Here is a 27,411-nt window from a genome sequence, read left to right on the forward strand (position 1 = left end):
CTATTGAGTTGAGTAAATTATACCGGATTTCCGAAAAAACACAAAAATAAATATAAAATAATAAAATTATCATAAAACAATTTAGTACAAGTATGTAATTATGTGTTATATTAAGAAATAAAAGTATAATTATAAACTTTTTTAGTTTAAATTATATAAAAGGTACAGAAAATTATAGTATAATTTAAAAAATATTCTCTAATTAATTAAAAATATTTATACTATAGGAATTAAAATAAAATGCTACACTTTGTCTTTTTGGTTTAGTTTTTAAACGTACATTATCAATGTCAAAAGAAATATGTGTCAAAACAGTCGATAAAACAGTACCACTATTTGAAATAAAAACGCGCTGCGGCGCTTCAATGCAGCAATTTGAATAAGTGTATTCTTTGTATAGAGAGCACGTTCAAAAATGAAATCAATTAACAGCATAGTTATCGCTTAACGCTTTTGTAATTTTACTGAATACATTACTAATATATAATATCACTGATCGAGTGATTGGCTGATTGCAGATTCCATTAGGATGGCGGCGGTTAAAGTGAATGGTTGTGTTTCACTAAATGAGAAAAAATCAGCAAATCAAAACATAAAATGCGATAATAATGACAAAAAGATTGAAAACGGAAAAGTTCTTCACAGTTTAAATGGTTACGAGAAATCTAAGCTTAAGCATTCTACAAATGGCTTTAATGTAAGTAGACCATTTTATTGATAACTAAGATTAAAATCGAAATTTGCCGGTGCCTGACATTCCCCTAATTCTGATGATAGGGCTGACACGCCCCAGTAGCACAGTGACCTAGTGTGGTGTGACCCACTCGATGGTAAAACTTTGTCACATTTAACGGAATTGATTACCAAGGCCACTTTAATAACTCTGATTGTTGCTATCGGCAACCAGTATCAATCTAATGTTATAAATAAGAATATACTTTTAACCAAAACTATGAAATATAAGTTTTGATACTCGAATATATATTTTTTACTAATCTTAATGTTATCTTGTAAGTATTTTATGAAACAAAACATAAATCTAATAATATTATTTTTATTTGTCTGACTATGAAAAAGTAAATATTTTACAATATGTAACTTAACTTAACATAAAAATTAAGGTAATCTCGAAACCCAGGCAATAACCTAAGCTGTCTTTAAAATTTCTTCATTAATATATAAATACAGCTGAAAGTATATCTTATGAAATATGTTGTTAAAAAAAAAATTATTTAAAATTTAAAACAGCATTATTCTTATCCTCAATTTATTAATCTATAAAAAGTATGCAGCAAAAATTAATTAGAATTTCAATTAAGTATTAAATTTTTAATTTCAAATGTATATATGAATTCAAACATTAAATATTTAATTAAACATTAAGAAAACAAACCTCTCTGATTATTTTCATTTCTATTTTATTCTTGGTAAGTGCTACCAAGCCACTATCCACCAGGCTAAAAATGCTGCAATATGTCCTATCTTAGGGTAGCTTTCTTCATACCAACTTTTACCAAAATCAGTTCTATGGTTTGGCCAAGAAAGAGAACCACAAGGAGTTAATTTCATGTTTATTATATTTGTATTGCCTATAATTTATACTGTTTTATTGTTTTGGTGGGAATAATTAAGACCTCATTACAGGAGAATGTAGTTAGTAGTTTATATGTGATAAACTGACGTGTGTCTTATGATTTTATTCCTATTATTTCATCAGTGGTATAGTTAGGTGGATAAATTGCATTGATTGGTACAGATGTTGCTAAAAGTTGATACTCAGACAAAAGTATAAAAATTATATCCTTTATTTTCTTCTTCTATCTATCGCAAAATATAAATGTTATTACTTATTATGTACATTTAATCCAGTTTAATGAATAAGTCATCTATTGTCCAATTTTCAATATGTTGTCCCTGGGCCCCACATATTTGGTGGTTCTGATGCACCGCACCGTCTTGCCTATTACACCTATGTGCCACTACATAACATTAATACATACTAACATATAAAGCTAAAGAATTTGTTTGAATATAGTAGTCGAAAGATATACCATTCTGTTTTGATTTTTTTTTTAATCTTATATATCACATTTATTGAAAAATGAAATAGATTTTATAACATTGTACTGCAACCCACCACATCTCCACACCAGCTCCACCCCCGTGGTGGGGATATGGAACAAATTTTTGATGTTATATAATATCTGATCACCATGCATGGGATAAATTCAAAGAATATTTCTTGGTGTTAAAGAAAAACATTTTGAAAAATCTAATTGTGATGCATGCAATTTGGCATATTTAATGGAGTATTGGCGCAGGGTAAGGCTATTATTATCAATTATAGCAAATTTATTTTACATATTAATATTTTAATTTACACATGTCAAAATATCAATGTGTCTCAAAATCTTAATGGACTCCAGTGGATCATTATAGTGATAGCTTAACCAGAATTATACACAATATTCGTATTTGTTACAAGTCCTCAAAATGTTCCAAATCATTATTACTTTTTTAATAAACTTATTATATTATTTTTATGTTAATTATGGGAATTTACTGGTACTACAAAGGTCCCAAATATACAAAACAAATGATTTCAATACGCTCATATTAATTATTTTAAAAAGTATTACTTGACCTTGTACTTACAATTTATTTACAGACGATTTAAACATAATCTATGGTTTATCAGCCTGTTCTTGGCGGCTATATAGACCAAGACAAAAACAGCAATCTTGCACGCCTTTTGTGAATATACATTTGTTGCGACATCTTTGGTCTACTAACTATAAGCCCGCCGATGCTAAGTTGTCAGTATTTAGTGTACAATAATAATAATATATCTCGCGCAATTGGCTCGTCTAGCTTGAGAACTGCAGTCATTGCCAAAATAGTATATATATAGAAAGATAGTAGGGCTTTGTGCAAGCTCCTCTGGGTAGGTACCACACACTCATCAGATAATCTACTTGGTATTGTAGTGTTCCGGTTTGAAGGGTGAATGAGCCCGTGTAATTACAGGCAAAAGGGACATACCATCTTTGTTCCTAAGGTTGGTGGCGCATTGGCGATGTAAGCTATGGTTAATATTTCTAACGATGCCATGGGGTTGGGGACCACTCACCATCAGGTGGCACATTTGCTCGTCCGCCTACCTATTAACTATAAAAAATGACATCTTTCTGCTTCAGCAGGTGGATTATTGGCCTGTGACGGTAGCATGAGAAAGCGATCCCGTGGCGCTCCTCGTTAGGACTGAAAGGGTACCGCTGATTTTTTAGTGGGTATTCCGATGTTCGGGGCGCACTCGGCGCCGTGGACACCAGCGAACCCCACATAAACAATCCCCCTCTCCCATTGTTCCCGGCGGGGAAACGCGCAACGCGTTTTTCCAGCGATAAAAAAAACAGGTGGATTATTGGCCTAAGTGTAACTTTTCACTCCCTTTACTTTAAGTCTATCAAAACTATCTCTTTCGTGGTGCTTCTAGCCCTCTGCGATTTCATTTCGCAAGTTTTTTTTATTAATTATATTTCTAATAATATTTTTAAAATAGAAACATTGTATTTACGTAATATATCGATATTTATATGATATAAATATCCTTAGTGAATCACGTAATTATATTTGTTTTCCCCATGTACGTCCCATTGGTCGGTCTTCCTTATTTTTATCCTCAACTTACGTAAAGAATCCCCACCTACAGTTATTAGAGCTGGTTTGCTGGCGGTTTGTGATCTGGACATTTGTGTACCATAAGAATATCGGTGCAGACGAGTCGAAAGGAAAGGTTGAGAACTGTTAAAGGTTACAATTTTGTATATATTTTTTTGTCTCAAATATATCGTACTTAAATTCAAGGCGGTAATAAACCGATGGATATCATTACCGTATTGTATATATCGTGTGTTATAAAGAGTTCTCATGTAAACCTTTCGATCGAGAGCATAGTATATGAATTTTGGTGTTATTTATTCTCAGAAAATGGCGACGATCGGCAGCGAGAGCGCGCCATGGATGGATTGGTCGCAGCACGACATCTTCCCGGGCTCGTTCGAGAAGTGCTCGCTGCTGACGGCGGCGCTGACGCACATTGGCCTCTACATCCTCATGTTCCTCGGCTTCGTCAACCAGCTGCTATTTAAACCCAAAGTCGCCACGGAGAGAAATAGAGAAGTAAGTGGGTTATTCGTATATATAAAGATTATATCCTGTCTGCCCATTAACGCAAAGCTCATACTTTAAAAACCTAGACTTAAAATTTGGTAATGACGTTTTATGAACTGTAGTTGTAATGTTTTGAATAATTGAACAGCGAATTTAAATCTTTCAAATCGCTAATCGATCCATTTAAAATTATATTTTTGTACTGGTCGGTTACTTTGTTTTTTTTTTTTTATAAATTACTAGCTGACCCGTCCGACAGACTTTGTGGGATTTTTTTCCTAATTTTTCTTACATATAACACTAATCGCTGTTCGGCTGATTTATTCGGGAACTGTAGGGCTATTCTCTGAGAACAATCTCGAAACTCACCCCAAGAAACGGTCGTGAAATGTCAAAGTAATGTCAAGAATACACGCATATCAATAGTATATCGCCATAAGTACGTTGTCAAAATTTCACAAGTGAGTATTGTTGTGAGTTCTTATAGAAATGTACCGTGAGTTCTCATCTCATAATGTTTGTATTAATTTGAACGGTTACCATATTTACTTTTAATACGTAGTTACGTAATGATATTATTTACATACTTTAAATCATTTTACATAAATGAGATTATATTCTGTCTCCGTTAAATTGATTAATGTTATTAGTAGTCGATATTGGAAAAATATTTATAGCTTGCTTAAAGTGATTTTCCTTTAACTTGGGTTTTCCGCATCATTTTATGTATGTCATCGAATGCTCCGACAGTATTTTTTCTTCTCATATATAGTATGTTATCTATTTGTAAACTTTGTTGCGGTAATTGTTTAAATGCATTAAATGTATAATAAAAATCAAAATTTAAAAACTTAAGTTAATTCTTCATAATAAGAAAAAAAATTATATATATATATACAGTAACAGCCTGTTAATGTCCCACTGCTGGGCTAAGGCCTCATCTCCCTTTTTGAGGAGAAGGTTTAGAGCTTATTCCACCACGCCGCTCCAATGCGGGTTGGTGGCATACACATGGGTGAGAATTTCAGTGAAATTAGACACATGCAATTTCCTCATGACGTTTTCCTTCACCGTTAAACTTTCTTTTTTTCTTTCGTTCTTAAACTAAAACTTTCTAATGTACCACACATTAGAAAGTTTTAGTTTCTGCCATAGACGCTGAAAGTTAACTAAGTCAAAGGCACGGCTTAGGTCTTAGAAGCTAATGTTCGACAGACCTTTTAATAGAACGACAATTAAACGTGCTTAATGTGATATTTGTTCTGGTCGTACTATCCATATTATTTATTATTTAAAGCGTTCCTTGTGGGTTGTTCTCTAAAGCGTCGGCATACTAAACCTGCGGACCAAAAGTTGGTTTCTAAAAATTTACTCATCCTACTTGCGTGTATCTTGACCTTAAACGAATTAAAAGCAGTGTCCTTGTGCTGTGGAAGACGTTCAACACTAAGACACTCCTGTCCCATATCGTGAATATGTTCCTTAATATCGGACTCTGTTACAGTTTTTAAGGCGCGAGAGATATAAATCGAACATTCCGGGTCAGCGACTTGTATTGTGCCGTCAGCATATCGCCTTTTTAGTTGTACTCCATATTTGGCATGATGACGAAATCATAACAATTTCTTATTAGATTATTATAATACATTAATCAATCAGTCAGTACAGGGTACTCAAACAATTGTGTGTGTATAAATAAATATATATTATTTCTTCGGTTTTTGAGTATTGGCTAGCCCCATACCTGGATCCGTCTCGCAATAATATACGCCTCAGTATCTCAAGATATCATATACGCAAAAGTATCTTGCATTGAGCGGAATACGTCCCTCTCATATTCGTAATTTTATTTTTACGTTTTCAATTCTTCAGAATTTTAAACCCATCACCTGTGGGTACTTTAACTTTAGACGTTGCTGGTAAATCGCGCGTAACCGAATGATTGGCAGCCTCAGAAATATCATCCATAATTACATTTCGCTTGACGCGAGCGATCGTCACTATACACAATATCACGATATGTGGGTATACGGGAATTTGGTGCAGCTTCTTCGTGTACGCACTCAGGTTGAGGTGCAGACATAGGCGGTAGCGTAGGTTTTATGGACTGTACATTTTTTACTATTTCTGGATTAGTTACTGTCTGAGGTATGCTGGTATCTCGATCTTGATGCAATTTCAATGTATTCCTAAAATCTGCCAGCTCAAGACTGGATTTTTTTTTGAAGTTCCGATAACTCTGTTCTCATTATAGGTATATCTTTAAGTAACCGAGTTACGTCCACATAATCAATAAAACTGTTGGCAAGCGATTTTAATCCTTCGCCAATAAAAGTCGATTGAACATCCGGATCGAATTCCTTTAATAATTTTGTGACGTCCTTAATGTTCTTTTTTTTTCTTATCTTCACCCTTTCTATGTACATTTCTTACGCCACGAACCGTTTTCGATTTCAGCATCTGTGAAATTTGTGACACAAATTTGCACAATGCTTAATTCATCCAAGATATCAATTTTATTTTATACAAAAGTCAAAAACTCGTTTATTATAACTTGTCCCGCCATAGTCGATAACTAGGACCACACGTTATATTTATCTCATTGTTATACTTCACTCGGAATCTTCGTTTGTTTGTTTATAATTTTTTTACGCACTTTGTAGCTTGCAACAATACGTCAATACGGTTCGGCGTTTACCCGACATATTCGCATTTTATGTTTAACAGCTTAGTATTATAAGCTTTTAATTTATTTATATTTGTTACCCTTTTAATATTTTATTATACATATGTTGTGAATGAGATTTTCAATTGTTCTCTACTTTGCTTACCTAACTAACATTACCTAACCATTCAATTCGACGGATCTGCCCGTATCCCGTAACGGCTAATTTCTTTTTTCAATGTCGTCATTTTAACTCCTGTTTGATTATATTCTATTATTGTATTTATGTTACATAAATATTAAAATGAAGCTAAATACATAATTCTCATGGGCTTGAAATACGATCGCTACGTTTAAGGGGTATGAGTCGCGCAATATCCTCAATATAAAAGATAATTGCACTTCCAATCTCAAGATCGTTTATTTCATTGTGTGTAGTGGTTGACCTACTCATGAATATGCACGTGTAACGTCTCATGCGACATTGACCATAATAATTATATCACTTCAAGGATACAGGCATCAAAATAGTATATCAAACATAAGTCCGTAACAGCCTGTGAATGTCCCACTGCTGGGCTAAAGGCCTCCTCTCCTCTTTATGAGGAGAAAGTTTGGAGCTTATTCCACCACGCTGATTCAATGCGGGTTTGACGGAATACACATGTGGCAGAATTTCAGTGAAATTAGACACATTTAGGTTTGTTCACGATGTTTTCCTTTACCGTAAAGCACGAGATGAATTATAATCACAAATTAAGCACAAGAAAATTCAGTGGTGCTTGCCCGGGTTTGAACCCACGGTCATCGGTTAAGATTCACGCGTTCTTACCACTGGACCATCTCAGCTCTTAAACATAAGTCGGTTGTCATCATTTCACGGTTGAACAATGAGTTCTTACAGAATAGCACTGCAGGTCGGGATATTTTATTAGTTCTTACTTTGACCATTAATAAGCAATTGTAATGCTTCTATATTGACTTGAGGAATTTTCGTTTATCGTAATAAAATATATATTGCGTGACAGAAAGGTGTACATCAATATTAAAATTAATAAACGACTAGTTGTTAAATTTAATGTATAGGGTTATTAAGGCTTGAGTTATATATTTGAGGTGAGGCTTGGTTTATATACATAATATAATGTTTTAATAAATACAACTAGTAAGTAAAGAGTAAGAATTATATATATTTAAAAACTTTTATATATTAACTATATACGAAATAAATTCCTTCAAACTTTCTTCAAACGAGGCGTGAAGAGGCATCTTGCGGGCCGGCAAGGCTAGTACAGAACATTCTTCCAGACTGTACTGGCCGTCGTCGCGTTTGGACTCTACTACCACTTACCATCAGGTGGAGTAGAGTCATTTGCCATCCCGGCATATATAAAAAAAAATTGAGAAATATTAAATCTCTAATAAAAACGTTAGACCTTGACAAGTCGACACACGGGCAAGATAATAATAAAGCAAAGTCCAATTAATAACTTGGTTTGTTTAAATCAGATGAGTGTTTAGGTAACAAGCTAACGATAATTTCTATGAGAAACGATATAATACTTTATATCATAAGAATTTTGTTCATTTTTTTAACTTTTGCATTAATGTCGCCGACACGGTTTCGAAAGCACATTTGCGCGGTGCACATACTGGTGGTAGGGCTTTGTGCAAGCTCGTCTGGGTAGGTACCACCCACTCATCAGATATTCTACCGCAAAACAGCAATACTTGATATTGTTGTGTTTCGGTTTGAAGGGTGAGTGAGCCAGTGTAATTACAGGCACAAGGGACATAAAATCTTAGTTCCCAAGGTTGGTGGCGCATTGACTATAAGCGATGGTTGACATTTCTTACAATGCCAATGTCTAAGGGCGTTTGGTGACCACTTACCATCAGGTGGCCCATATGCTCGTCCACCTTCCTATTCTATAAAAAAAAAAAAAATTAAATATATCTTTTACATGATTATAGTTTATACTTTCTGGACTGACATTGACTGTAAAATATGGTTATATGTTTTGTAATCTTAAAGGTTCCACATAGTCGCGGTCAGTAGAATTCACTCCCGACTTTCGGCCCGGGCGCTGTGCGAGCAACCTAAAACTTTTTAGTAATATTTATAGATCTCCAAAATGTCTACGGAGAAGTGAGAAAATAGCATATTATATCTTTTTTTTTTTGGGAAAATGGGCCACCTGATGATAAATGATCACCATCGCCCATAGATATTGGCACGTAAGAAATATCTACAATTCCTTACGACGTCAATGTGCCACCAAACTTGGGAACTCGAGTGTATTGTGCCTGTACTACACCAGACTAGTGCCGAAGCCTCCTTCCCGGTCTTCTTTGTCGAATCAAATCAGCGAAGGCACTCTCCTCACGTTGACGCTCCTTCTGCGACTAGAAACTTTTGCAGAATGAGACCATTTTCCAACTAACACCTAGAGATCTCCACCGACCGTAGCCACCAGGGATGCGTCTGGGGCCCCTACATAGCAGCATACTCGGTACATCGCACCACACTTATGACAAGAGAGTAAACCTCGCTATATTCAAACAGACTAGCACTAAGTCCTTCCACACAGTTTTCTGTGTTAAGACACCGGAACACTTATTATATTTAAAACATTGAGAAAAAATAATAATTACTGAAGTTTATTTTTTTTGTCACAGCTTATACTATGTAAATTGCCTCGCAGTTAGTACAACCAGTGATTTGCACGCTATAGGCAGATAGGTAACGCACGCGGCTCGATACTGATAGCATTATAATATTTATTTATAACTTACTAGCTTCCGCACGCGGTTTCGCCCGCGTGTAAGAGATGAAAAGGTCATGTCGGGAATGATAAGATGCTATTAGTGTGTGTCCATCTTTGGGGTTTCAGTTTTCCGCGTACAGAATTTCATCAAAATCTGTTCAGTAGTGGTAGCCGTGAAAGTGTAACAAAAAGACAGAGTTACTTTCACTTATACTTTCATTCATAATATTATTATTGTTTAGATTATTTAAAAAATACCATGTAATTTAATGCATATTTTAACGTGCAAAGTCGGGACAGCACTTGTTAAAAAAAAAAGATTTCGCAACAAACATGCGATTTGTAATACGAGTATTCACTCAACAGCGACGTCATCGAGTCTTTTATTTAAGCTGATTATATTTTATACGTAATCGACATATCGCTCATTGAATTATTTGATCTTATTCTCATATGGAATTATAGATAATAAATATAAAATGAAGAGATTGAATATTATTTTAAATTATTGTACATAGTTTATGTATTTCTACTTGTTTTAGAGATTTGAAAAAATCTCACCGATTCTTAGATTATCAATTATGTATAAAATTTACTGGTGGTAGGGCTTTGTGCAAGCTCGTCTGGGTAGGTACCACCCACTCATCAGATATTCTACCGCAAAACAGCAATACTTGATATTGTTGTGTTCCGGTTTGAAGGGTGAGTGAGCCAGTGTAATTACAGGCACAAGGGACATAAAATCTTAGTTCCCAAGGTTGGTGGCGCATTGGATATGTAAGCGATGGTTGACATTTCTTACAATGCCAATGTCTAAGAGCGTTGGTGACCACTTACCATCAGGTGGCCCATATGCTCGTCCGCCTTCCTATTCTATAAAAAAAAAAAAAATCTCGTTGACACCAACAGGTTGGTCAAACATTGGCAAAATGTTACAAGGTATGAAATACGTTTACCGTTACGTTTATCTGAAGAGTTTGTTTATTCGGTTTGCAATCTCAGGATTATTGTTTGCCGAAGATAGCTTGTTTATTTAGAAATGTTATAGCCAAGTGGACAATTCAACACGGATGAAAACGGACAAAGAGTCTTGATATACAACTAGCATGAGCAAATACACAAAACATATAGCATTTAATTTAGTATACAAACAATTCCAATAGCATAAAAACATTTCACGCGCGATTTAGCAAAGTTTCTCTCGGACTATTTCGACATCGACGACGGCGACAGCGTGCGATTAAATTCTTTGTGACTCGTAACTTGCAACCGTAACAATTCTGCCAGAGTTGATAAGATATTGCGATAACCGAACATTAGTCATGTACACATGTAAGATACGCATATAGACTGTTAGTATTATGTTCCGGAAGTAGATATAACCTTTTTACAAATTGGTTTCACAAGAACTTTTAGTGTACTTTCAAAGTACGATCGTTGCTATAAAATAATAATGCCCTCCAGACCGATTTCGGCCACGGCGGCCAATCTTAAGTGAGATCAGCCAACTACGCAGGAGACATTATAGTGCACAAGTATGTGCGCAAACACAAGAGCACTCTCTATTCCCCAACTCTCATAATCCGATGGGACGGTAATCCGACACGACCGGAAAGAGTTCAGGCGCAGGACCAACGGCTTTACGTGCTTTCCGAGGCACGGGAATGAACACACTTCCGACTTCCAGACTCCGGGATGCTACTGAGAATATTCTAACAGAAAAACCCTATAGCTTTTTATTGGCCCGATTGCAATAGAATATGAATCTTATAGACAGACAGTAATAGCCTGTGTTTGTCCCACTGCTGGGCTAAGGCCTCCTATCCCTTTTTGAGGATGTTTAGAGCTTATTCCACCACGCTGCTCCAATGCGGGTTGGTGGAATACACATGTGGCAGAATTTCAGTGAAATTCGACACATGCAGATTTCCTGGCGATATTTTCCTTCGCCGTCAAGCAACAGATAAATTATAATTACAAATTTAGCACATGAAAATTTCGTTCGCGTTCTTCCCACTGGGCCATCTCGGCTTTCGGAATATGAATCTTACAGACAATATTCAAATGAATGCTCATCATCAGATATATTTAATTTTTACATAAAAAAACGATTAATTTGCCTTGTTGACTTACAGGCAATACGTCTTTTTTGTTTAATAATACTTTATATGTTTAATAGTTTTTAATAACATATTAACTGCAAACTACTACTGTAATAACTTGTTTGTAAGATAAAACTCCTACAGTGTACAGCATCGGTTTTAATAATTAACGCATCTATTTAAAAAGATAGAATAATATTATTCAGTCCGGTGTCGTTCAGTACTTTATATTAGCATTATTTTTATTGGATAGTATTTTATATTAAAAATAAGTGAAGTAACTGCTTGGGAATGTCCCACTTTTGGACTCCAAAACCTCTCCCTTAAAGAAGGTCTATAATGCGGGTCGATGGAATATGTTATATATTAGTTAATAATTATATTTATAATAATCTAACTTATATTCGTTAAATATAGTAATAATATAATGCTAATAATTCGGCCTGGACAAAAAACGTCAATGGTCTAAATGCAGTACCTAGTACACTCTAATCCCGTTGCTAAAGTTCCCGCTTCTCGTCCGCAGGGCTACGCGCCGCTATACAACCCGTTCGAGCAGTTCTACTCGCGTTACGTGTACCGGCGCGTCCGACACATCTTCAACAGGCCCATCTGCTCGACGCCCGGCGCCGAGGTCACGCTGAAGGAGCGCTACACGGACGACTACAATTGGTCATTCGGGTCCGTACGACTACCTGACCACTCACGCCGGGAGGCACTCGCACGCTTCTGAAACTCACGAGGACATCGCGTCTCGGAACAGGTTCACGGGCACGGAGCGGCGCTGCATCAACCTGGGCTCGTACAACTACCTGGGCTTCGCGGCGCCGCAGGGCGCGTGCGCGGACGCGGCGGCGGCGGCGGTGCGGCGCTACGGGCCCGCGCTCGCCTCGCCGCGCGCCGAGCTGGGCTGCGCGCGCCTGCACCGCGACCTCGAGCGCACCACGGCAGACTTCCTGGGCGTCGAGGTGCGTGCCTGATTCTCTCGTTTTTGCTACCTCATATTATGTGCACTATAGTATGTGTCGTATCTTAGTTTACTCATTTCGATATTTAGATTTTTGATTCTATATATATCAACGTTGTTAACTTCATACTTATCGACCGTCAAAAATGTCAGCCGTCGTGGCAGAATAAGTATGATGTTTCTACGAATACATTTAACTCAGACCTGAAGGTCCAGCTAAAGAAGTAAACTGCTAATGCCGACCGCATTAGCAATTGACTGGTTTAGTCTTTTGACTTCAGTTACTATAATTAACAGTATGTGTATAGTGAGATAGGTGTCGATATCGTTTCGGTACTCGTCCAAGTGTGCGTGTGTGGCCGGCAGGCGGCGGTGGTATTCGGAATGGGGTTTGCCACCAACGCGCTGGGGCTGCCCGGGCTGCTGGGCGCCGGCGCGCTGGTGCTGAGCGACGAGAACAACCACGCGTCGCTCATCCTCGGGCTGCGGCTCGCGCACGTCACGGTGCGCGTGTTCCGACACAACGACGTGACGCACCTCGAGCGCCTCGCGCGCGCCGCCGTCGCCGAGGGCCGCTGGAAGAAGATCGTCATCGTGAGTACACCACACCGACTGATACACCTGTTTAGAAATATATATGTATCCATTCAAATAAATTAACTAAAGCTTCTTTACGTATGTAAAATGATATTTGAACATGGCAATATTAAAAAAAGTTAACCGCAAACAATAGTATAAACTTTAATTATATTATTATTTTTAATGCTATAAACTTTCTATTCCTATCGAAGTACGAGTGAAAATAAAATGAAGAAATCTTATATTGTACATTCCATGCGATTTGCTAGTATCCCCACTATAATACATATAAACTAACTACATATTGTTGTTGATTGATATATCTTTATTTAATACAACACTATTCCACTTAACTACTTATTTCCACTTTCAATTCCGATAACAACTCCGCAGTCAGTCCCAACATATTTATTTACGAATCCCTAATGAATACTTTCTTAACTCATCATGCTGGGAATGGAATACTACATTCCTAGCTCAGATCTCGTCAGTAGGAGTACGCGTAACCGTTGGTTCACTCGTGAATGTGCCGATGCTGTATCAGCTAAGCAGGCGGCATATCGCAAGTGGATCAACGGCTGCATTAGCGGGGCATCTAACATTGACTCACTGAAAGCAAACTATAATAAAAATTCCAAGTCCTGTACAAAGGCATACACGAGAGCGGATGCACAGCGCATTGTACAGATTGGTCATGACCTTGTTTCGCATCCTAGGGGCTCCCGTAGCTTCTGGCGTCTGACCAAGTCTGTGCAAAACAATTTCTGCCAACCTTCGCTGCCACCGCTCAGAAATCCGGACGGATCGCTAGCTCACAGTCCGCAAGAGCAAGCTGATCTCCTGGCTAAACTCTTTGCCGACAATTCCGTCATCGATGATTGTAGCGCACTGCCACCTACAATACCTGCATGTGGCCATACGATGCCTGACATTAAAATCAGGCAACGTGATGTGCGTGCGGAGCTGCAATCACTTGATGTACGGAAAGCTAGCGGTCCCGATGGAATACCAGCCATAGTGCTGAAGAAGTGCGCAGCGGAGCTGTCTCCTGTGTTAACGCGCCAGTTCCAACTTTCTCTCTCTTCGGGAAGTGTGCCGGAGGCTTGGAGAAGAGCTAATGTGCAAGCGGTTCCCAAAAAAGGGGATCGGTCTGACCCGGCAAATTATCGGCCAATAGCTATCACCTCAGTACTTTGTAAGGTGATGGAACGGATTTTAAACAACCAACTGATCCATTACCTAGAAGATCACTGTCTAATTAATGATCGTCAGTACGGGTTTCGACCAAAACGGTCCACAGGTGATCTACTAGCGTACGTAACACACCTCTGGGGTGAAGCTATCGACAAGCATGGAGAATCGTTGGCTGTCAGCCTCGATATCTCCAAGGCTTTCGACAGGGTCTGGCACAGAAGTCTTCTCTCCAAGCTACCGGCATATGGTCTGCCTGCTCAGCTATGCACCTGGATTGCCAGCTTCCTACACAAGCGTAGCCTTCGTGTTTTAGTAGATGGTTGCGCTTTACAATTCTATGTAGTGAATGCTGGGGTCCCCCAGGGATCTGTGCTATCTCCCACACTCTTTCTTTTGCATATCAATGATATGCTCTCCCTTGGGAACATACATTGCTATGCAGATGATAGTACAGTGCATGGTGGATACCACGGACGCGCAGTGGCTGGGCGGGCGGAAACTGAGGAGAGGCGGGAGAATCTTGTCATTGAACTCGATAGGACGTTAGATCTCATCGCCAAATGGGGCTCTGATAATCTTGTTGAGTTTAATGCCAAGAAAACACAGGTATGCGCTCTCACGGCGAAAAAGTCAACATTTTCCCCTCTTCCCTCCCTCTGTGGTACTCCGCTGGTGATGCAAAGCAAAATCGCCATGCTGGGGATTGACGTTCGCTGCGACCTTAGTCCAAGGGATTACATCGAGGCTGTTATAAAAACAGCTTCACGGAAACTCGGAGTTCTGAACAAGGTGCGGCGCTTTTTCACGCCACAACAACTGTGCCTGCTGTACAAAACACAGGTACGGTCTTGCGTGGAATATTGCTCGCACCTTTGGGATGGCTCCGCTAAGTACCTACTTGAGGCCTTGGACCGGTTGCAGCGACGTGCCGTACGCATTATTGGCGACGTAAAGGTCACAAACACCCTTGAACCTTTACAATTGCGTCGTGAGATAGCAGCACTGAGCGCTTTCTATCGACTGTATCACGGCGAGTGCTCTGAGGAATTATTCTCTCTAATTCCTGCTTCCCCCTTCCTTCTTAAGTCCACGCGAGCTGGTTCTCGATGTCACCGCCTAACTGTGACATCAATTCCATCGCGAACAAAGAAATTTGGCAACTCCTTTCTTTGTCGCACTTCCAAAAAATGGAATTCCTTACCAGCTCACGTATTCCCCTCCTCTTACAACCCGGGTTCCTTCAAACGAGGCGTGAAGAGGCATCTTGCGGGCCGGCAAGGCGAAGGCGGCTAGTGCAGAACGTTTTTCCCGTCTGTACTGGCCGTCGTCGCGTTTGGACTCTACTACCACTTACCATCAGGTGGAGTAGAGTCATTTGCCCTCCCGGCGATATAAAAAAAAAAAAAAAAACTAATGATTAATTCAAGGTCTCAACCGATGATATCATATTAATTCAATGTCAATGTTGGCTATTTGTCTTTAGTCCTATGATTGAAATATACTAGACATTACCTGTTGGATGAGATCGGATATATATATAATTAATTATGATAAATATTATTCAAACTTTTTTCGTCAGCAAGTCAGTATAGCAGGCATTAATCCGGTTCGTCGGTCCTGTGCAGGTGGTGGAGGGCGTGTACAGCATGGAGGGCTCGATCGTGCCGCTGGCCGCGGTGGTCGCGCTCAAGAAGCAGCTCGGGCTGCAGCTGTACCTGGACGAGGCGCACTCCGTGGGCGCCATGGGCCCGCGCGGCCGCGGGGTGACGGACCACTGCGGCGTCGACCCGCGCGACGTGGACGTGCTCATGGGCACCTTCACCAAGAGCTTCGGCGCCGCCGGCGGGTACATCGCCGGTCAGTCTGATCATGCTATCTGAGCTGATGTTTGAAAATTTTATTTATATTGTACGTGTGTTCACTTCTCACTTCGAAATGTTAGAGGTCGGTTTCAACGAGTCCACTCTGTTGACAGGCTCGGCCGAACTTGTGAACTGTGTTCGCGCACAAGGACACGCTCACGCGTACGCGCACGCAATGGCACCGTGCGTGGCGGCGCAAGTGCTGGCAGCCATGCGCGCCATCACCTCCCCGGAAGGCGTCGCGCGCGTGCGGCGCCTTCGCGACAACACGCACTACTTCCGGCAGCGTCTGCGCGAGATGGGCGTGCTGACGTTCGGCCACGAGGACTCGCCCGTGGTGCCCATGCTGGTCTACACGTTCAGCAAGATGGCGGCTACAGTCGAGCGGCTCACGGCGCGAGGGGTAGCCACCGTCGGGGTCGGCTTCCCCGCCACGCCACTCAACAAGGCACGCATACGGTAAGCCGCGCTTCGCTAATTATGTCCTCCTGACTGATTTAACCACGGCTGCCATTCTCAATGGATAATTCACATGATCCCCTACCTTGTGAGATAGGTAATAATAATAATAATGTCCTCCAGACCGATTTCGGTCACGGTGGCCAATCTCAAGAGAGATTAGCCAACTACGCAGGAGATATTATAGTGCACAAGTGTGTGCGCAAACACAGGTGCACTCTCTATTCCTTAACTCTCATAATCCGATAGGACGACAATCGTACACGACCGGAAAGAGGTCAGGCGTAGGACCAACTAATTAATTACTTTACGTGCTTTCCGAGGCACGGGAGTGTACACACTTCCAACTTCCACACTCCGGGCTGCTACTGAGAATTTTCTGACAGAAAAACCCAATAACTTTTTATTGGCCCGACCTGGGAATTGAACCCAGGACCTCCGGATCTGCGGCCTTATATCAAGCCACTAGACCAACGAGGCAGTCATGAGTTAGGTACTAGACCAATGAATGTATACTCGGTACACCTGTTATAGAGCTTATTGTTAAAAAAATAATGAAATTGTATATAATAAAAAGTGAGTTCCTTGGCTCTGTTACAAGATAGTAATCGACTAAAGCCGTTTGAAAAAATATCAGGTTCTGTCTGTCGGCGGCGCACACTCGCGAGCAGCTGGACGAGTGCCTGGCCGCCGTGGAGGCCGTCGTGGACGAGGTCGGCCTGCGCTACTCGCGGCGCTAAGGCCTCGCGCGCCGCCCGCCCCGCGCGCCCCGCGCGCCCCGCGCCGCACCCCCGCGCACGCCCGGCGGGGATGTGGGCGCACGGCGAGTGCCCGCCTTCGTTGTTGTTTCATAGTATATACGTTATTATTCTCAATAAATTATTTTTTCAAGCTTTTTTTTCTTTTATTTACGGAATTATTTTTTGGTGAAGCATAAATAATATATAAAATCCGAAAAAATATACCTATATAAATTAAATTAAAAAAAAAAAAAATGTTTGACAGATCACAAGCGTACGAAAGGTTATCTACGAGCGGGCGTTGTCGGAGTTTCAAGTGACCCAGTGCCGTATCGCAGAGTTCGGACACTGACATATTACGATGATTTAGTGTTCGTAATAATTACGATGTCCGCGACAATATACATCTTATTTTCATTGTATTTATTTATTATACAGAGCTTACAGCTATTATGTACATAGGTGATACATAAACAAATTGCATCACTGCCAATTATAAATATACATATAGCATCGTTGCTGTAAAAATGATGATTAATGTTTGTCGATCGATAGCGGTGATTTGGGGCAGATAGCCGATATCTATTGATAAGCCTTACGTGGAATCTAAACGCGCCGTGACAACATCAGCAGCGACACGCCTGTATCGTTCACACGAAATATGTCGTTTTAAGCTTTTGTCTAGGGTTTTTACATTCATATATACAGATAACTTCATTTTAAATAAATACGCAGTATCGCAGCGCGTCGCCGCTTCAACGCTCCACATTTGTGTTAATTTACGAAATATGTCGCCCGTATAAAGTCTATATAACATTTATTAAACATTAAGTAAAACTGATTGTTGCGTAACACGTTAATAAATCTCCAATAATTTTAACGCGTATAATAATATGTTCATTATGTGAAGTTCATATATTTTATAGACCACGTGCATAACACTTTATATACATTATATAAGTGTTTTAAATGAAAGTGATGTACGGTGTGTGTGTAGTGTTGTTACTTGTCGGCTGCGCGTGCGCAAGTCAGTCGACAGTAACAGTTTTGCAGTTACAGTGAGTTTTAAGTATTTACACACATTGACAAGTATATAATGAAGATATGTAACGTATTTTATATACACTTTTATTTACATTTTCTAATAATAAACGAAATACAAAGTACCGTTCTACGGTCCCTCGTACAGTAGTTTGTTGTTCAAACGTTGGATTGATAATGGTCAATTGCGGTCATTCCAGTGGCTTACTATCAATTTTAGCGGGTCAAGGATTCGCCGAAATTGCGTATGCGTATAAAATGATATTAAAATGATTATAATAGAATTTTTCATGGATACGTTAATAAATCTCGTAGAAATAATATTTCGTTCGAGAGCAGCACTCATAATGTCTGTTAGTTTGTTTTATTAGTCTTTTTGTTTAAAAACAATTGAAAATATCTTTGGAATGTGTCGCGATTTTCTCATTTTGATGTATGTAATTACGTTCAAATCTCTAATATACTGAACGCGATCATGGCAACGCCATGTGCCAACAGTAAACATTGTAATACAAAGATTATTATCTTCCGACATCGATGACTTTGTGTGCCGGTTTATAAAAATATACTTGTATGTCACTACAGATTAACCTACAATGAAATACACACGCTGTCCATCAATAACACTATTGAGTATATATTGGAATTTACGCCGGTAAGTAATTTTTTTAAGATTACTTTTTAATAAAATAATATAAATAGATCCTATTGTAATTATAATTTCGAGAGTTTTACAAAAAAAAATAACCCGACAAACGCAACAAAATCTTTGTTTAGACGATATAACACTGACTTTATTACGTTTAATTTAATGGAATATTTTAATAAAACTTATCGTATACCAAGATATTCTACTGCAAAACAGCAGTACTTGGTAGTGTTGTGTTCCGGTTTGAAGGGTGAGCCAGTGTAATTACAGGTACAAGGGACATAAAATTTTAGTTTCCAAGGTTGGTGCGATGTAAGCGATGGTTAACATTTCTTATAATTCCTATGTCTATGGGCGTTGGTGACCACTTACCATCAGGTGGCTCAAATGCTCGTCCTACTTATAATATAAAAAAAATAATTAAATATGAGTATAATTAATGGGATCAATAGACTTACTATTTGGATAGTCTTTATAAACAAAAGTATTTTTTTTTTATCTTAATAGCTCTGTAGATGTAATAATACTGATTACACCAGGAACTGGCTTTGTTTTTGTTTATTTTATGCGTTTACCGTTTTCTCATTTCTTCATCTTGTGATAGTATGCATTTACTTTTGATATGATGCCCTCCAAAGTTATCTTTAAAGGAGAGAAGCTAATCGCATAGGATTTATTATTGGTCTAGGGTCTAGACCAGCGATACCCAACCTTCTCTTTATAGAGGCACAAACACGTGTTAGTCATGGTATAGGTAATTAATCAAATGTAATTAATCATATTTCAACATTTTTTTTACCATGTCATGACGTTTCACACACTTTACAGTGTCCGTGGCCTTAAACAGTTGTTTAATTCAAATTATTTAGGTATTAATAAAAACCTTTGAAATTTAAAATAGTTCACAATAAAGTAACATCAAGTGGGCCAACCTCAAAAGCCCGGGCCACAGATTGAGTACTGGTCTAGACCGACGAGGCAGTATGATATAAATGTCAAATAATATTATTACAAAGTACATATTAAGGTGACAAATGGTTTGCAGCCGCAGCCGTTGCCACTAGCGGCCCCCAGCCTGGTGTGGGTGCAGAGCGTGGGCGCCGACACCGCGCACCCCGTGCTCGTCACCGCGCGCCAGAGAGCCGGTACAAACGCGTCTCCATTAATAAAATCATACCATTATAAAAGCTGTATATTCGCTGGTGGTTTTATGCAGGCCATGATACCGCCAATAAGTGAGCCAGTGTAATTATCTGCAAAAAGAATATGAACTCATAGATCCTACGGTAGGCGATGCACTTTCATATGTTGTCAATTAATACGCCCCACCGACTCCCATATAATAATAATTAGCTCTTCAGAATGTAGCGCACTTTTAATAATTTTTTTTAAAATTAATATGTAAATAAGGATCACGTCAGTTCGCCTTTTCCTCTTTTCTATGATAGAAAAAAATAGGGAATAGGTATATTAATGTAAAACCAAAAACATAAATATAATAAATTCAGTAATAAGTTTATAATTTTATTACATATAGATTAAATCCCTTTCAGGCGCAGTAACATGGCAGATTCCGTACGAATCAGACGCGCACACTCTGTACGAGTTGGAGCGCACGTTATGTCCAGACGACACCGCAGACGGTGGCAGCGACAGCTGCGGTGAGTGCACAGCGTGTAGAGTGGATGTAATGGATCACAGAGATATTTGATCTTTAGATTAGACCAAAATTATGAGTTACACTACCAAAACAACCATTCATTTCCTGGTTAGGGAGTGGATTACATCTAAAAACAATTCTGATAAATTAAGTACCCTGTTATCAAGCGAGTTAGTATAATATGGAGGATTGTATCAGCCTCAGCCTGATTGACTACAAGGCACTAGAGTAGAACGGACGCCTGGCACTCGCATGAGATGTAATTGCCAATCCTAACCGATGTGTACGCAGAGGGCCAAACTCGCACCGCTTTCTCGCTGCACATATCGTCGGCGTGCGCGGCGCCGACCTCCCTGCGCGTGCGTGTGTCGCAGCCGTTCGTGTGGGACCTGCCCTTCGCGCGGGCCGTCACCGTCAGTGCCACTCAGGTACTATAGTACAGTAGTAAGCGAGGACGTCCTCAACGTTAAGTACGTGAGATGTCGTTGTTATTTTGTTTTGCTTTGTTAATAATGAATTATCAAAACTAATGTGTGGGTCCCTAGTCAATGCCTCGTGTGACGCACTACCGATTCATCGAGGGACAGACCAGCGTGCGGCTAATAGTCTCCTCCGAAAACGAGGTGTGCGCCACTCTCTCCGTGCAAAACTACTCGGTGAGATTAATGATAATAAATCTTTCGTCATACGATAATACATTCATCTATTTATATTAAACGAACGATGCGTACGTTTCAGTGCCCGATCGCTCAGACGGTGACGGACGTGTCGACGAGCGGGCTGCGGTTGACAATGATGCGCTCGGGCGCTGTGCAACTCTCCGTGAGTATTTATTTTCTGTTACATTTTTTGAATAAAAAAAATACTTTACACGCGGTTAATCTACGAGATAAAGAGGTCGCTCGAGTTTCAAGTTAAAAGTTAGTCATTCATAAAGAAACAATGAACGGAACGAGTCGACATTGAATAAACACGTCGGTTACCGGTTGCAGAGGAGCGAGTACCCGCTCGGGTTCTACGTGGTGGCGCTGGTGCTGCCGTCGGAGCAGGCGTGCGGCGGCGCGGCGGCGGGCGAGCGCGACTGGCTGTGGGCCGCCGCGCTGCTCGGCGCCGACGCCGCGCGCGCGCGCTCGCTCGCCCGCCACAAGGCCTTCACCATCTCCGTGGAGGTCGAACTGAACTGCTTATAATTTTTTTTATGTCTTATTATTTACATTTCTGCACCGATATCTCCTTAATATAATAGCGTAGCAGTTGTTTACGTAGAAATAAAAATAAGAAAGTTATATACCATAAAATTCCTACAAAAATAAAATGTCCTACAAAGGGATAACCGCACAGCTTGATATTGAAGTCAAAGGAACTCAAAATTATAATGAGTTATGCAGGTGAAGCTTTTTTTACTGAACCATTTTTTGTCGACAGGCGGCATTAACTCGCGAACAGTACGCGGTGGCCGCGGTGGTGACGCTGTTTCTGTTCCTCGCGTTCTACGTGATATTCGGTGCGCTCGTGTTGGCGCAGCGCTGGCCGCCCTTCGCCAAGTACGTGCTTCCTAAGGCCGTGCTTGCTTCGCAGACCGATGCTATTGACGCTAGCGGTACCACCTATTTTTTCAAATATCCATTTACTTATATCCATTATCAACAATACACAATTGTAAAGCGTATAAGCGATACTGTTGTATAAGATGAACTTCCTCTTCGTGGCATCTGTTAGTATTTGAATTATTGAAAAATGTTAAAATTTAATCAATAAATTATTCTTCTAATTTTAGCCGCAGAGCAAGCCCTGGATGGACAATCCGAAATCAGATCTGAAGGGACGACTCCCGCTCGCCTTCGCCGTCGCGGATCCGGTGAGCGCTACTTTGACACTTCACTCAAATCGCTCACGCTGCCCATAGAATGTTTTCCACGATGTAACAACTCATATGATGCCACAGATGTGACGTTCGACAGCAGCGACAACAGCGACTCGGACGATTCCAGCGCACCCGCAGCACTTCCCGCATCCAGCACGCCCGTCGGAACACCTGCTGGCGCTAACCAAAATTCCAGCAACGAAAACCGTACCAGTACTTCACCCGCTAGCGCCAGCCAGGTCCCCGCCAACGAGAGCGCAGTCACGCCGCCCGCAGCTACCGGCCGGACCGATGTGGACGGCGCCCAATCCGCCGCGACGCCTAATGGGCGAACCGACGGGACTGAAATACAAGTATGAGCTACGATTACTAGCAACAATAAAATCTTATCAGGAATCGCTAATTTCTTCTCTTCCGCGTATGATACCCATCGATAGCCATTCGAGGTGTTTGTACTAGTATATATATGTACATATGCATATAACGAGCTTATTATAAAATGTTATTATTAAATACGAGAAGTGGATTATGTCCATTATACATTATTTGCACAAATTTAGAGTTTGACATTGCAAATAATGTAGTAGTTGTCCGAGCTGAGCCGCCGCTCCCCCCAGGGCCCGTTCGGGCTGCCGGCGCGCCTGCGGCTGGCGGCGCTGGCGCGGCGCGGCGGCCGCACGCTGCGCGCGCGCTCCGACCGCTACCTGTACACGCTGTACACCGTCGCCGTCTTCTACGCGCTGCCCGTCGTGCAGTTCGTCATCGCCTTCCAGATCGTTAGTGGCCTTTATATTCACCTACGTCGTCGCCATTCGATCACGAGATTCGCACTGTTACACAGTGGGGTCTCTCATCCGAATAATTTTACGGATGCGACGTTTTCTTTTTAATGAAATGTTCAGAATGTTTACAAATTTGATACATTTGAGCACGTGTGATCGGTAGATCCTGAACGTGTCGGGCTCGCTGGACATCTGCTACTACAACTTCCTGTGCGCGCACCGCGCGGGCGCGCTCAGCGACTTCAACCACGTGCTGTCCAACCTGGGGTACTTGCTGCTGGGCGCGCTGTTCCTGCTGCAAGTGCGCCGCCGACGACTGCGCCGCAAGCGACAGCCTCGACACCAGGTGAGCTCGATCATCAAAGAATTATCTTTAAATTATAGGTTTACTAGATAATGGAGCATTGTGCAAACCGTTATGGAGTTCCGGTTGAATTTGATTGCACTACAGGCAGAAGGAAAATATCATCTTAATTTACTAGGTTGGTGGCGCATTGGCAATAATAAAACAAGTAATGGTTAATATGTCTATAGGTCACCACTTACCACCAGGGGACCTACTTGCCAGTCTGCCTACCTAATACAATTTAAAAAAAAAACAATCATTTCATATCCATGAGGTAGTTTTCATAGATGCTTTTGTGTTATATCTCCTGTATTATTATTATTTCTGTATTAAAATTAAATCTATGCGAGTGAGTTAATAAATGATGTACTAATTATATATATGGTTAAATCATTAATTTATTATTATTATGTAAAATTGTAAATAAACGTTACATACATTTCAGGATTACGGCATTCCGGCGCACTACGGGCTGCTGTCGGCACTGGGTGCAGGTATGATGGTGGTGGCCGTGCTCTCAGCCAGCTACCACGTTTGCCCCAACAGGCTCAACTTCCAGTTTGGTAAGTTACATTGGTTAATGAGTGTATTATAGTTTCAATTATCACTGCGTTAACTAAAACAGATCTTAATCAAATCTAATCAAATATATTAGGATCAGACCATAGACAATTTAGTAATTTATAATGATTTGACATAATCCTAACAACGAGCATTGAAAATAATAAGTACTAATGTTAGAACAATAACACATTATATACTTATATACATATAGTGTACAATACAATCTTATAAAGCACAAGAGAATACACCACGGCTACAAAGTACTAACGGCGTCCACAGACACGGCGTTCATGTACGTGCTGGCGGTGCTGATCATGGTGAAGATCTACCAGTCGCGGCACCCGGACGTCAACGCGCGCGCGCACGCGACCTTCGGCGTGCTCGCCGTGCTCATCGCTTTGGGTAACCGACTCTTCTATTGGCCAGCGAATATATATATATCATATTGTCTTTTGATATTATGAAACAATTGTCATGTCGAATAAGTCTTGAATAGGTTCCTGAAATATTGCTTGCAAATTGCTAGTACATGTTCTAAGGGCGAGTGTGTGTTCACAGTGGTGTGGGGCGTGCTGGACGGCGGGCCGCTGTTCTGGGGCGTGTTCACGGTGTTCCACGTGTTCACCTTCCTGCTACTCTCGCTGCGCATCTACTACGTGGGACAGTTTCGCCTCGGTAATTTTTTATCAAAAATATGGAGTTTTAATGAAAATACTTTTTCGCTAATTCGCTAAACTGTATGTGCAGTCGGTTGGTGCTAACACTTTTATTCACGCACCCTATGCTACATGACCATACATTTATGCGAGCTCGTCTCGGTACAGCAGTACTTCTACTTGGTATCGTTGTGTTCCGTTTTGAAGTGTAATTACAGACACAAGGAACATAACATCGTAGTTCCCCAGGTTGGTGGCGCTTTGCCAATGTAAGCGATGGTTAGTATTTCTTACAATGCCAATGACTATGGGCGGTTGTGACCACTTACCATCAGGTGGCACGTATGTTTGTCCGCCTACCTATTCTATAAAAAAGCCATATTGCTAATACTACTTGTTATTAATTAATTTCTCCTAACTTGTTTTCACTCAGTAATAATATCCACGATCCACAAACATATTTTTGGTATATTTATGTGTGATATGAGAATTAGCGTATTTCTATCTTAACCTATTAATTAATTTAATGTAGTTTTTGATAATACACTACGACCGTTGCAGAGAAGGAAAGCCTTGCACAAGCGGCGAGCGAACTGCGCAAGGGTTCTCGGCCGTTGTACCGCGCGCGCCTGGTGCTGCTGCTGGTGGCCAACGCGCTCAATTGGATGCTCGCTATCTTCGGGTCAGTTGCTGACACTCCTTAAATACTACGATACATCTGGTTATACAAACATGATATTTAATGTTTTTAAATTCAACACACAGTAACAGTAACAGCCTGTGAATGTCCCACTGCTAGGCTAAGGCCTCCTCTCCCTTTTGGGAAGAAGGCTTAGAGCTTATTCCACCACGCTGCTCCAATGCGGGTTGGTGGAATACACATGTGACAGAATTTAGTGAAATTCGACAAATGCAGGTTTCCTCACGATGTTTTCCTTCACCGTCAAGCACGAGATGAATTATAATAACAAATTAAGCACATGAAAATTCAGTGGTGCTTACCCGGGTTTGAATCCACGTTCATCGGTTAAGTTTCACGCGTTCTTACCACTGGGCCATCTCGGCTTATTCAACACACATATATTTAAATTCCGATAAAATAAAGGATCTCAAATTTAGTCCGCTACGCAACTATGATGCGATCCAGTAAGAAGAAGGAACTCACAGTGGCCCGTTCAGGTTCGAACTCGTGACGTCCGGCAAAATTGCTCTTGTTCGATCATTTCCACGTAAACGTAGAATATAATAGCTGTAATCTACTTCCATAATCGCAGACTGCTAAAGCAGGGCAGCGACTTCGCCGGCCACATGCTGCAGGTGCTACTGGGCAACGCGCTCATGTACATGGTGTTCTACCTGGCCATGAAGCTGGTGCACGGCGAGCGGCTGCGCTGGTACGCGTGGGCGCTGCTGGCGGCGGCGGCGGCGGCGTGGGCGCCCGCGCTGTACTTCTTCCTGTCGGGCTCCACCGACTGGTCGGCCGCGCCCGCGCTGTCGCGCCACCGGAACCACGAGTGCATGGTCAGTCGCATACGTGTGCCGACCGTTTGTCCGTCTTACGATTTATTTGTAAACCTTAATTTTCCCGTGCAAAGACCGCTAGCTGGTATTAAATAAAACTCAAATCAGATAATTGTATAAAAAGACTTTTGCAGAAATATATTCGAGATTAAATCATTTGTAACTAAAACTGTAATATGCACATGACGTATGTATTAAAACCTTCAGGTCAAAACTCGTAAACTAATTACTTTAGCAAACTGAACGATAGATATTATATACGTATTACATGTAAGGTAAATCACGTGATCTTCTCTCCCTGCCTTATCTTTGATATTATTAAATGCAATTGTTTTTATATACTTCGACACTTTTTCCAGGTGATGCAATTCTACGATTCCCACGATCTGTGGCATATGCTGTCAGCGGTGGCTCTCTATCTGTCCTTCAGCGCTCTACTCACGTGGGACGATGGCCTCTCTGCAGTCAAAAGAACCGATATACCAGTTTTTTAATGAGTCAAATAGTAATAAACCATTTTTTAAGATAATTTATATATTTTATTTTATTAATCCTAATTATTTTCTAACAACCCGCATTGGTTCTACCAACCCGCATTGGAGCAGCGTGGTGGAATAAGCTCCAAACCTTCTCCTCAAAAAGAGGAGAGGAGGCCTTTAGCCCAGCAGTGGGACATTCACAGGCTGTTACGAATTATTTTCAACGCAACAAAATCGTCGCAATTTAATAATAAAAATAAAAATAAATCATTTTAAAAGGTTGGTTTTTTCCAAGCCCGTCTGGGTAAGTACCATCGACCAATAACTTATCATGGATACC

General features: G+C 40.6%; 2 protein-coding genes across 4 annotated transcripts; both read left to right on the forward strand.

The window, feature by feature from the left end:
• The first annotated feature begins 432 nt into the window (after window positions 1–432).
• LOC126771281 (serine palmitoyltransferase 2) lies at window positions 433–17,664 on the forward strand. Of its 2 annotated transcripts, none has more exons than XM_050491079.1 (8): window positions 433–697; window positions 3,988–4,182; window positions 12,235–12,389; window positions 12,472–12,676; window positions 13,042–13,269; window positions 16,074–16,305; window positions 16,424–16,769; window positions 17,407–17,664. In XM_050491079.1, exons 1-8 carry the CDS (start codon window positions 530–532, stop codon window positions 17,507–17,509), a joined length of 1,632 nt encoding a protein of 543 aa, XP_050347036.1. In that variant the 5' UTR covers window positions 433–529; the 3' UTR covers window positions 17,510–17,664. The 2 variants fall into 2 exon arrangements, with proteins under 2 accessions (XP_050347036.1, XP_050347037.1); XM_050491080.1 differs by lacking the exon at window positions 433–697 and adding an exon at window positions 3,715–3,813.
• A 469-nt stretch (window positions 17,665–18,133) lies between these two features.
• Window positions 18,134–27,111, forward strand: LOC126771239 (SID1 transmembrane family member 1-like). 2 transcript variants are annotated; one of them, XM_050491015.1, is made up of 19 exons: window positions 18,134–18,567; window positions 19,136–19,205; window positions 20,245–20,344; window positions 20,753–20,860; window positions 21,151–21,287; window positions 21,405–21,515; window positions 21,598–21,681; window positions 21,852–22,028; window positions 22,285–22,459; window positions 22,637–22,717; window positions 22,805–23,076; window positions 23,341–23,499; window positions 23,669–23,851; window positions 24,297–24,414; window positions 24,695–24,817; window positions 24,974–25,090; window positions 25,633–25,753; window positions 26,346–26,592; window positions 26,952–27,111. In XM_050491015.1, exons 1-19 carry the CDS (start codon window positions 18,479–18,481, stop codon window positions 27,084–27,086), a joined length of 2,607 nt encoding a protein of 868 aa, XP_050346972.1. In that variant the 5' UTR covers window positions 18,134–18,478; the 3' UTR covers window positions 27,087–27,111. The 2 variants fall into 2 exon arrangements, with proteins under 2 accessions (XP_050346972.1, XP_050346973.1); XM_050491016.1 differs by lacking the exon at window positions 26,952–27,111 and having other exon boundaries at window positions 26,359–26,575.
• Window positions 27,112–27,411: the final 300 nt, after the last annotated feature.

This window comes from Nymphalis io, chromosome 10 (assembly GCF_905147045.1).
Source record: "Nymphalis io chromosome 10, ilAglIoxx1.1, whole genome shotgun sequence".
NCBI lineage: Eukaryota > Metazoa > Arthropoda > Insecta > Lepidoptera > Nymphalidae > Nymphalis > Nymphalis io.